The 11,507-nt window shown below is 56.0% G+C and overlaps 5 protein-coding genes across 5 annotated transcripts; 3 read left to right on the plus strand and 2 right to left on the minus strand.

Annotated features, from left to right (window-relative positions):
- Positions 1-998: 998 nt before the first annotated feature.
- On the plus strand, positions 999-2,170 carry EX895_004808 (uncharacterized protein; the record flags this gene model as incomplete). Its single annotated transcript, XM_029885402.1, has 2 exons — positions 999-1,235; positions 1,334-2,170. 2 exons carry the CDS (start codon positions 999-1,001, stop codon positions 2,168-2,170), a joined length of 1,074 nt encoding a protein of 357 aa, XP_029737968.1.
- Positions 2,171-2,602: 432 nt separating this feature from the next.
- Positions 2,603-3,989, minus strand: EX895_004809 (uncharacterized protein; the record flags this gene model as incomplete). The annotated part of the gene is made up of 2 exons (XM_029885403.1): positions 2,603-3,242; positions 3,625-3,989. The coding sequence occupies 2 exons, from the start codon at positions 3,987-3,989 to the stop codon at positions 2,603-2,605; spliced, it is 1,005 nt and encodes a 334-aa protein (XP_029737969.1).
- A 669-nt stretch (positions 3,990-4,658) lies between these two features.
- Positions 4,659-6,968, plus strand: EX895_004810 (uncharacterized protein; the record flags this gene model as incomplete). The annotated part of the gene is made up of 1 exon (XM_029885404.1): positions 4,659-6,968. The coding sequence occupies one exon, from the start codon at positions 4,659-4,661 to the stop codon at positions 6,966-6,968; it is 2,310 nt and encodes a 769-aa protein (XP_029737970.1).
- A 163-nt stretch (positions 6,969-7,131) lies between these two features.
- On the minus strand, positions 7,132-8,580 carry EX895_004811 (uncharacterized protein; the record flags this gene model as incomplete). Its single annotated transcript, XM_029885405.1, has 1 exon — positions 7,132-8,580. The coding sequence occupies one exon, from the start codon at positions 8,578-8,580 to the stop codon at positions 7,132-7,134; it is 1,449 nt and encodes a 482-aa protein (XP_029737971.1).
- Positions 8,581-9,487: 907 nt separating this feature from the next.
- On the plus strand, positions 9,488-11,113 carry EX895_004812 (uncharacterized protein; the record flags this gene model as incomplete). Its single annotated transcript, XM_029885406.1, has 2 exons — positions 9,488-9,619; positions 9,734-11,113. 2 exons carry the CDS (start codon positions 9,488-9,490, stop codon positions 11,111-11,113), a joined length of 1,512 nt encoding a protein of 503 aa, XP_029737972.1.
- Between the last annotated feature and the right edge of the window lie 394 nt (positions 11,114-11,507).

Consider the following 11,507-nt stretch of genomic DNA (forward strand, 5'->3'; position numbering starts at 1 on the left):
CCGGTCACGGCCCCCTGCCAAGTCCCAAAGTGAAGGTGGTGCTACCTCGATATGCAGACGGAGAAAAGTAGCACTAGAATGATGTATCGACCTTTACACTCGTCAGCTCTGGAAGGTGCGAGCGGGGAAGACCAGGAGATGCCTAGCTGTATTGATTGTTGCAGAGTTGAGTTGATGACGCTCCTGCACAGGCTTGTCGGTGCCGAGAGTCGACGAAGGGGAGCTTCGACCAAGAGCTGTACTGTCGGTAGGCCTTCCGGAAAAACGATGCGGAGTGGCCGGTGGGGTGTCTGGGAAAGAGAGAGGGGGTATCGATGGAAGGTGGTCGAGGATGGTGAGTATCGCAGTAAGGAAGAACTGTCGGGAACTGGCCAAATTTGCTTCAATTTTCTCGACGCCTTTTTCTGTTTGCTGCGCTCACAAAAAAAGTTACATTGCCGTGTTCCGCGAATCTCAGCAGATCGGGTCTGCCGATAGTCAGGCTCGTTGACGCGCTGTCGTCAGAAGCCGCAGAACCTCGCAAAAGTGTCAGTAAGTCCGTCAGTCGCAGCAACGACCTCTCGAGACCGTCACACATGCAGAGGGAGAGATTGATTTTAGCTGACGCCGCTGCTCCTCGCCGCCGAAAAAAGGGTCTCAGCGTTCATTTCGGTGCCGCTTGCTGTCAGTCGCAACTCAGTGACAATCACCTTCTATCTCCTTTGTACACTCCCACCGACGACTTGACGGACGGCGACCCGACTCTGAACGCTCACCTCACAGGGATACTCGTCACGCGCAACAAGGATCGTTCTCAACCAGCACTTCATCACCGACGTTACGCAGAGTCCGACAAGCTTCACCGGCCAAACAATCAAATCATCTCTGTTCTCAGCATTCTCCGTATCTGCATTTCTTTCACTACTTCCTCTGCACACTAACTCACATCCCTGTTCCACATCGCGCCCCGAACACAGAGCTGAGTCTGACATCGCTCAGCAAGAGCTTTCCTTACCACCATGACTGTCGGCAATCCAGATACGTGGATAGAGCAGCTTCGACAATGCAAGTACCTCCCAGAACCCGACATCAAGGCGCTCTGTGAAATGGTCAGAGGCATCCTCATGGAAGAGAGCAACATCCAACCAGTTTCGAGTCCTGTCACAGTCTGCGGCGACATCCACGGCCAGTTCTGGGACTTGCTGGAGCTCTTCAGAGTCGGAGGAGAGCCACCGGATACGTCCTATGTCTTCATGGTAGGTGTTTACGAGTTTCGTTCCAGCTCTTTTCTATCTCTATGACCTTTACTGACTAGCTTTCTGCACTTGCCATTTGGTTGTCTGGGACGCAACAGGGCGACTTTGTGGATCGAGGTTATTTCAGCTTGGAGACATTTACACTACTGATGGCTTTGAAGGCAAGACATCCCTCGCGCATCACATTGCTTAGAGGCAACCACGAGAGTCGGCAGATCACACAGGTCTACGGCTTCTACGACGAGTGTCAGCGCAAGTACGGCAACGCCAATGTTTGGAAGAGCTGCTGCCAGGTGTTCGACTACCTCAACCTCGCTGCCATCATCGACGGGCGCGTTCTTTGTGTTCACGGAGGCTTGAGTCCAGACGTCAGGACGTTAGACCAGATTCGCATCATCGCTCGAGCCCAGGAAGTGCCGCACGAAGGTGCGTTCTGCGATTTGATGTGGAGTGATCCAGACGACATTGACACCTGGCGGGTCTCGCCGCGTGGTGCAGGGTGGCTGTTCGGAGGTGCCGTCACCAAGGAGTTCAACCACGTCAATGGATTGTCTCTCATAGCTCGTGCTCATCAGCTCGTGCAGGAGGGATACAAGCTCATGCACGACAATAACATTGTCACGGTGTGGTCCGCACCAAATTACTGCTATCGCTGCGGCAACGTTGCTTCCATCTTTGCGGTCGACGATCTCATTGCATACGAAAGCAAGAACTCGGCATCCGCACTCACCGATTCGGCGCAGAGCGCGCCGGCAGACGACGATCAGGATCCGGACGCAACAAGGACAGAGGCTGATCGGGACGGCGCAGCAACAGGCGAAGCGGCCAAGCAAGCCGGGAAGCCGTGGGAGGCAACACAGTCCAACTTCAAGATCTTTGATGCCGTACCTGATCAGACGAGGACGGTTACGTTAAATAGTCAATACTTCCTCTGATCTTCTTTCAAAGGCGAGCAAGCAAGAAGGACAACGTTCTCCCTGATTCTTGCCAAACGTGGCTCGTCCCTCTTCATCAAAAGTGCCACGATCGGTGGCGTGTGCAACATCAGCGTATTTGGCATCGAATCAGTCGGCATCGCAAAGAAAGAAGGTTGTGCGCTTTGGACGTACTCTAAAAATGTATTTGTAGCTCAATCATCGACATCCAGACTTCAGCCTAGAATGACACTCGTGCAAGGTGCGTAAGTAAAGGATGCTTGCAAAAGAACGAAAAAGCGAAGAGGTACAAGTACAAGTGACGGCGAGCGGATTCTTGGGCAGAGTAGCAACGCCAAGTGGGGACCAGGAGAGGGTATAAAGACTGACAAAGTGCGATCGAGACAGATACAAAAGATGGAACAAGTGTTCAAGGAGCTGCGAACGAGATTATCAAGAAAAGTGGATCCCCTTTTCATGGAACGCAGCGAGTAACTTGAGCAAGTCGTCAATGTCCATCTTCGCCGCTCGGTCTTCTGCGCACTCGGTGTCGATAAGCACCTGCTTGACCATGTCCGCAAAGTTGCCTTCTTCGGGCATGATCTCTTTAACGGCGCAGTAGGTCTTGTAGTTGGATTCGAGCATGTCGATCACTCCCCGGGCGTCGAAGAAGCTCGCGCGCACTGTCTTGTTGCGGCGGGAAAAGACGATGCGCGTCAAGCCGTCAAACTCCTCGAATGGGATCGCAGGAGGCGGATTGAGCGGGGTGATGCGCACTACGCTCGATTCGACTTGCGGTGGCGGTCGGAACGAGTTCCTCGACACCTTCATGATGTGGTCCACCTTGGAGTACAGTTGCACGTTGGCCGAAAGACGACACCAGAGGTTGTCGCCTGGACGTGCGATGAGTCGCAAGGCGAACTCGCGCTGGAACATGAGGATCGCACATCGGAAGAGCGGCCGATGCGAGAGCAGCTTGAAAACAAGCGGCGAAGAGATTTGGTAAGGCGTGTTGGAGATGCAGACATCAAAGTAGGGTAGTTCGGTCTTGCAGAAGTCGCCGATCATGATGTCGAGCTTACGCTGTTCGGGTCTGAGCGTCGTCGAACGCACGGTGACAGGGTGGAATCAGAGGAGAGTATGAACGAGTCAGTGTCTTAGATCAACCAGCGTGTTTGCAGCATAGCAAGGGTAGCAATAGCAACAGCAACGACGTTTCTGCATCCTGTCTTCCACCAGGCAGCACCGCAAGGTCGTCGTGATAAGGATCAGCTATCTTGGAAAATTGCCGCATTGTCCGATTGCAAAGTCGGGCTCGTACGAAAGATGGTAAATGAATTCGTTCATCATGTAGAAAGACGGGTGAAGAGAGGTGGCGAAGGCCGGATGGGTTGACGAGGAACAATGCTGATGTCGATGCTGTTGGTGCTGATAGTCCTGCTGCTGCTCTGAGGACTTGGATCTGCACTACTTACTTTCCCTGGACACGCTTGCTCAACTCGGCAGCCATGCGTGGGTCCATCTCGACGACGGTGGTCTTTTTCGCCTTCTCGAGGATGCGGACAGTCAAATTACCCGTGCCTGGACCCACTTCGAGCACCATATCAGTGGGCTTGAGATTGGCCTTGTCGACGATACCTTGTGCAACGAGTGGGTTCTTGAGGATGTGCTGGCCGAACTTATCTGTGTTGAAGATGGGGTTCTTGGTGGTAGCGCTCGAGTTCTGGTTCGAGGCGTGGACGGCGCTGGAGCCGGAAGCAGCTGAGCGCGCTGAGCCTGGCCTGAGGCCGGCTGAAGGCTCGTGCTGCCTTGATAGCTTTGCAGACACTGCTCGAGGCATGATGGGGCCGGCTGTGTTGACCGAAAGATGATGGTATGACAGTAAGAGGGAAAAGTTGTCTGCTTCCAAAAATTTCCTCCTTCTGCAACTGGTTCGATTTTTTTTCTTCCTCCTTGGACAGGGTCCTCCATTATTTGTTTTGGAGCTTGAGATCGGTTCCGATTTTTCTTAAATTGTCTATGTCAGATCGTATGAGCCTGCGCGGTTGAGCCAGGCGGTTGTGGCTTTAAAGGACTTCGCGTTGTCAGTCGAGTGGGAAGGCGCGAGAGAGACACACACAGAACTGTGATGTAGCTGTTGAGAGCGAAAGCACAGGGCAGCTGCTGCATCATCGACTCGCGCTGTAGCTCGGCCAATCCGAAGAATTCCAACACAGCTCGCACCTCATCAAACTCACACGCTCATCTCTGCATCTCTGCATCGAGACCACTTGAATCTTCACCACTTCACGTCACAACGGCTCCACTCCTTTGTTCGGCCATCCTCCGATCACGTTGCGACGACCACACGAAGCTGCCGAGTTGCCCACCGGCTGCACTCTGTCCCTTAAGCGTCGACTCAGCCATCGGGGCATCGCTGACAGCAGCATCCGACGACAGCCTCATCTTGTATCCAAGGGTTCCGCCCAAACATCGGCGTGCCCTTATCGAGGGGTAACCACGGTCCACCATGAGTCGACCTCGTTTCTTCAACGCTCCCCGAAAGGGCGAGAACTTTGAATTGCGTGCTGATCTCAACTCGGAGTACCGCGATCGCAGAAAGGATGCCATCAAGCGTGTCATCGCCAACATGACCGTGGGCAAGGACGTCAGCGGTCTCTTCCCAGACGTGCTCAAAAACATGCAGACCGAAGATCTCGAACAGAAGAAGCTCGTCTACCTATATCTCATGAACTACGCAAAGACGCAGCCCGAGCTCGTCATTCTCGCCGTCAATACCTTTGTCAAGGACTCCGAGGATCCGAATCCGCTCATCCGCGCTCTCGCCATCCGCACTATGGGCTGTCTGCGTGCAGAGAAGATCATTGACTATCTCTCCGACCCGCTCGAAAAGTCGTTGCGTGACGAGAACCCGTACGTGCGCAAGACCGCCGCCATCTGCGTCGCCAAGCTCTACGATCTCAAGCCCGAATTGGCCGTCGACCGGGGCTTTGTCGGCATGCTCAAGGACATGGTCGGAGACAGCAACCCCATGGTTGTAGCAAACGCAGTCACTGCCCTCACCGACATCCATCAAACCGCGCTCGAAAACGATCCCACAGGCCAGTCCGCCGTGTTCATCCTCGACTCGGAAATTCTCACCAAGCTTCTCATTGCACTCAACGAATGCACCGAATGGGGTCGCATTGCCATTCTCAACTCGCTCGCGCGCTACCGTGCTCGTGATGAGAAGCAAGCCGAACACATTTGCGAGCGAGTCATGCCGCAATTTCAGCATGCAAATGGAAGCGTCGTGCTCGGTGCCGTCAAGGTAGTTCTCATCCACATGGCCAAAGTGCGCAACAATGATGAGCTCATTAAGCAGCTCGTGCGCAAAATGGCGCCACCGCTTGTCACTCTCATCTCGTCCGCTCCCGAAGTCCAGTGGGTCGCACTGCGCAACATCAACCTTGTGCTCCAGAAGCGCCCCGACATCCTGCAAAACGAGCTTCGCGTGTTTTTCTGCAAGTACAATGACCCCTCGTATGTTAAGCTCGAAAAGGTCGAGATCATGATCAAGCTCGCCAACGAGCGCAACGTCGATATGCTCCTCTCCGAACTCAAAGAGTACGCCTCCGAAGTCGATGTCGACTTTGTGCGCAGAGCCATCCGTGCCATTGGTCAGTGCGCCATCAAGATCGACGCTGCTGCAGAGCGATGTGTACATGTATTGCTCGATCTCATCGCCACCAAGGTCAGCTATGTGGTCCAGGAAGCGGTCGTCGTCATCAAGGATATTTTCCGAAAGTACCCGCACAACTACGAAGGCATCATCCCTACGCTCTGCTCAAATCTCGAAGAGCTCGACGAGCCCGAGGCCAAAGGCTCGCTCATCTGGATCCTTGGAGAATACGCAGACAAAATCTCCAATGCTGAAGACCTGCTCGCGCACTTCCTCGACTCGTTCACCGACGAGCCGTACCAGGTGCAATTCCAAACGCTCACCGCCATTGTCAAGGCATTCCTCAAGAAGCCCGACAGCAGCTTGGCGCAGCAGATTGTGCAGCAGGTGTTGGAAAAGGCAACCAAGGAGTGCGATTCGCCCGACTTGCGCGATCGTGCCTTCATCTACTGGCGTCTGCTCTCGTCGTCGGATTCGGGGGCAGGCAGAAATGTCATTCTCGCCTCTCGCCCACCCATCTCGATCCCGCTCACCACGGTGCCACCAGCTGTGCTCGACGAGCTCGTTTCGGAGCTCTCAAGTCTGGCTAGTGCCTACCACAAGCCGGCGGCGACGTTTATTGGCAAGGCGAGATTTGGTGCCGACGGCGTGCGCAACGGTCAAGTGGGCGATGCGGAGGACGACATTACACGCGAAAAGGCGCTCGCTACTGTGGTGCAGGGGCAAAAGTCGGAGAACCTGCTCGACTTTGGTGATGACGACGTTGACATCCCGGCCAGTGCTGGAGCGAGCGCAGGGAGCGGCAACGGCGCAGGAGCACTGGGAGCGCTCGCAGGGTTGGACGACTTGATGATGGGCGCTAGCATCTCTTCGCCAAGCGTGGGCTCAGCTGGCAACGGTGCAGCAGTGTCAAGCGGCGCATCGACAGGAGGAGGACTCAACGACCTGCTGGGCCTGTTTGACGCTGCCCCAGGTGCCGAACAGCCGGGAGCGCAGAGCGGCGTGCAAGCCTTGAAGGCACTTTCCGCTGCGCCTTCCAACACGTTTGGCTCCCCACTCTCGCCTTCGCCATCGTCAGCCAGCCCTACTCCGACGTCAGCATCCATTACCACGGCAAAGCCAGCTTCGACTTCGGACGACTTGCTAGGCCTCTTTTGATAGATCACGCATGCAGTGCGGCACAATTTCTTTGAAATTGAGCACTTTTTCACAACGAAGACAATGGTATTCGAACCAGCGTGGAATTTGAGCAGTGCGAGAGTGTGTGTGGTATGATACAGGACGGCGAGTGGAGCGTGAACGGGGAGGCAAAGATGAGGTTTTAAACAGAGAGCTCAGCCTTGCCAGCGCCCTGGATGGCGGCCTGGTATGGCTCGATGGCCGGGCGGACCCACTTGGCGAGGAAGCTGTCGACCTGCTGTTCCGCACGGCCAGTGAACGACTGTGGGTCGAGGAGCTGGTCCATCTGCGACAGGATGGGCTGGAAGTAGGGGTCGTCTTTGATTCGTGCGATGAGGTCGTTCTCCTTTCCGTGCTCCTTGACCTGGGCTGCCGCCTGGTGCGAGAGGACGCGGATGCGTTCGTGGCACTCCTGACGGTCACCGCCGGCGCGGACCATGGCCATGATGACGTTCTCCGTAGCCATGAAGGGAAGCTCGCTCTGGATGCGACGGGCGATGATGGCAGGGTACACGACGAGGCCCTCGGATACGTTTTGGAGGATGGTGAGGATTACATCGGCGGTGAGGAAGGCTTCGGGGATCGAGAGGCGGCGGTTGGCCGAGTCGTCGAGTGTGCGCTCCATCCACTGGGCACCGGCGGTCTCGCGGGCCGAGTTGACGGCATTGCCCAGCCATCGGGCGAGGCCGCAGACACGCTCGGATCGCATGGGGTTGCGCTTGTACGCCATAGCCGACGAGCCGATCTGGTCCTTCTCGAACGGCTCCTCGACCTCTTTGAGGTGGCAGAGCAGTCGAATGTCGGTAGCCATCTTGAGCGCCGAGGCGGAGAAGGACGAGAGGCTGTTGAGCACGTCAATGTCGACCTTGCGCGAATAAGTCTGGCCGGTGACAGGCATGGCATGCGGGAAGCCAAAGAGCTCCGTGACACGCTCGTCGAGCGCCTCGACCTTGGCGTGGTCGCCGTCAAAGAGGGCAAGGAAAGAAGCCTGCGTACCCGTGGTACCCTTGACACCGCGGAAACCCAAGTCGTCGCGGGCACGTTGGATGTTGCGCAGATCCCACAGCAGCTCCTGGATCCAGAGCGTAGCACGCTTGCCGACCGTGGTGAGCTGTGCAGGCTGCATGTGCGTGAAACCGAGCGTCGGTAGAGCCTTGTGCTTCTCAGCAAAGGCAGCAAGGCGCTCGATCACCAGCGCCAGCTTGGGCAGCAGCAGGTCGAGACCCTTGCGCAGGAAGATGAGGTCGGCGTTGTCCGTGACGTAGCACGAAGTAGCACCAAGGTGGATGAAGCCGGCAGCCTTGGGTGCGACGACACCAAACACATGGACGTGAGCCATGACATCGTGCCTCCTGCGCTTCTCCTCTTCAGCGGCCAGAGCCATCTGGCGCTCGTCGAGGGTGAGGTTGGCCTTCATCTGGTCGATGGCATCCTGCGGGATGTCGAGGCCCAGTTCGCGCTCGGCAATGGCGAGGTTGAGCCAGAGCTCACGCCAAGTGGAGAAACGGGTAGCGTTGGAGAAGAGACCGGACATCTCCTTGGACGCATAACGCGCCGAGAGAGGCGACTGCCACGATTCGAAGGAGGCCATTTTCGTTGCTGGAAGTGAAGCAGCTGATGATGGGTGATCTACGAGTGATGAAAGATGGAGGTAGCCTCTGAAGCGGGGGAGAAGCACGAAGATGGAGTCAGTCGCGGCCAATCACGGATGCAAAAAAGGATATCAGAAGAACGTTTCATCTTCCAAATGCTTTTTTTATAGAGATCCTTCCTTGTTTGTCTTTAAAATCAAATACGATCTAACAAACGTTTTTATGTGACCTTGAAAATACATAAATCAACAAACCGAAACACGGTCTAACAAAGCAATCAACCATGCAAGCAACTTCCATGTGGTTTGCTCCTTCCGATAGCCGGTAAGAGCAGGACAATTCAGTACAGTGTCAAGGCGAGATGAATCGTTGCACAAGGATGACAAGCCTCTACAGTTCCGGTATTGGTCTGAAGCAGAGCAAAACGGAACGCAGACTGCGCGTCTCGTGCGGTCAGCCGAAATGCCTCGAGGCGCCGAGAGAAATGCGGTGAGGTGGAAGGTGCGAGCGACACCAAGCGCTGAGCTCTAAAATCCGGGAAACGAAGTAGGAGGGCACGAGCCCTCTGCTTTTGCATCTGCATTGCTCGAGGGTGCCACGTCAGGCCGTCCACATTTTCTTCCGGCGCGCGCTGTGTGACTTTTGCTCGCGGCTCGTGCTGCTGCCTGTTGATTGCTCTGTGCACGCCCGCAACGGGGTCCACAAAGAGGCAGGGGAGGGCACAGGCGAGGCGTTGCTGGCTGCCCGTGCCTCCTGCCCGGCCCGTACAGCCTGCTCGACTGGAATGTCTTGGTCGAGGTTTCGGTGTTGATCCTTATAACGCAACCACCTTCAACGTCCATTTCACCTTCATCACTACCACCACCTCGTCTCCCTTTGTTTCCTCGTCTCGCGTCCCCTTCCAAGATGCGATTCTCTCGTTCCGCTATCGCGGCCGGTCTGGCTACCGCCGCCACCTTCGTTGCCGCTGAGGCCTCGTCCTCCTCCGACGTTCTCGTGCTCGGCACCAGCAACTTTACTGAAAACGTCCAGAACGAGGTGCGTACCCTACTCCTTGACTCAAATCGCGCTTGCTGCAGGAAGGACTTCTCGCTGACTTAGGTACTTTCTCTTTTTCTCTTTCTTCTTGTTGACGCCTCTCGACCTCAACAGCCGTTGGTGCTTGTCGAGTTCTACGCCCCTTGGTGTGGACACTGCAAGGCCCTCGCTCCCGAGTATGAGAAGGCCTCCACCGAACTGCTCGCCGACAAGATCAAGCTCGCCAAGGTTGACTGCACCGAAGAGAACGCTCTTTGCGCTGAACACAACGTCGAGGGTTTCCCCACGCTCAAGGTCTTCCGCAACGGCTCTCCCTCGGACTACAACGGCAACCGCAAGGCCGACGGCATCGTCTCGTACATGAAGAAGCAGGCCCTTCCTGCCCTCTCCACCGTCACCGCCGACAACTTCACCGAGTTCAAGAGCAAGGACCGCGTCGTCGCCATCGCCTACCTCGACTCTGCCGATGAGACCAATCTTGCCGCTGTCAACGCGGTCGCCAACAACCTCCGCGACAACTACCTGTTTGGTGTCGTTCACGACGCCTCGGTCGCCGAGAAAGCCGGTGTCTCTGCGCCTGCCTTTGTGGTGTACCGCCAGTTCGACGAGCCCGAGGTCAAGCTTGACGGCAAGTCGCTCAACGAGGAGCAGATCACCAACTTCCTCAAGGCCGAGTCGATCCCTCTGATCGACGAGCTTAACGCCGAGAACTTCATGAGCTACGCCGAGTCCGGCCTGCCGCTCGCTTACCTCTTTGCGGACCCGGAGTCCAAGGATCTTGAGTCGAACGTCGAATCGCTCAAGTCTCTCGCTAAAGCCAACAAGGGCAAGCTCAACTTTGTCTGGATCGATGGTAACAAGTACTCCGCCCACGCCAAGTCGCTCAACATTCAGGGCGAGGAGTGGCCTGCGTTTGCCGTCCAGGACATCGAGCAGAACCTCAAGTACCCCCTCGAGGACCTCTCCGGTGATCTGGTGGGCAAAGTGACCGACTTTGTTTCGCAGTACACCAGCGGTTCGCTCAAGCCCTCGGTCAAGTCGGAGCCTATCCCCAAGGACCAGGATGGCCCCGTCCACGTATTGGTCGCCGATGAGTTTGACGCCATCGTTGGTGACGACTCCAAGGACAAGCTGGTCGAGTTCTACGCTCCCTGGTGTGGACACTGCAAGAAGCTGGCCCCCACGTACGACACTCTGGGTGAGAAGTACAAGGCGCACAAGGACAAGGTGCTCATCGCCAAGATGGATGCTACCGCCAATGACATCCCGCCCTCGGCCGGGTTCCAGGTGCAATCGTTCCCCACCATCAAGTTCAAGGCGGCTGGCAGCTCGGACTGGATCGAGTTTACCGGTGACCGCTCGCTCGAGGGCTTTGTTGATTTCATTGCGCTCAACGGCAAGCACAAGGTCTCGGTCGACCTGGACCCTATCAACGTTGCCGGCACTGAGCAGGCTGCCCCTGCCAAGGAGGCCCCTCACCACGAGGAGCTTTGAGTGCACAAAAAACTTTCCGTAGTTTCTAAGCCCCCGTTGAAATTTGTGGATCCTGCGTCATCTGTCGATGGTGTTTGCCATAGTTAGAATGCTGTGCTATGGTCATGACGGGCTCTCTCCAATTCATCATCGTTTGCTTCGTCCTGATTTTTTGTGGAGCGGCGTGTTCCTGAGAGCGTAGGTGTGTGAGACGAGACCGGCTCAGACACACAGCATGCCCGACCAACAGGCACGTTTTGTATGTCAGTCCCCAAAGGGGGCAATCGAGTTTTCTTTCGTTGTTAGAGCGTGGTGCTGTCCCCTCCCTGTCTGGAATTGGCGGCAAAACGTAGAGTTGGCGGGGACTCGTCCATTTTGTCAAAGATTTTTTTTCCTCGCTGGCACAGAAGAACTG

This window comes from Sporisorium graminicola, chromosome SGRAM_5 (genome assembly GCF_005498985.1).
Source record: "Sporisorium graminicola strain CBS 10092 chromosome SGRAM_5, whole genome shotgun sequence".
NCBI lineage: Eukaryota > Fungi > Basidiomycota > Ustilaginomycetes > Ustilaginales > Ustilaginaceae > Sporisorium > Sporisorium graminicola.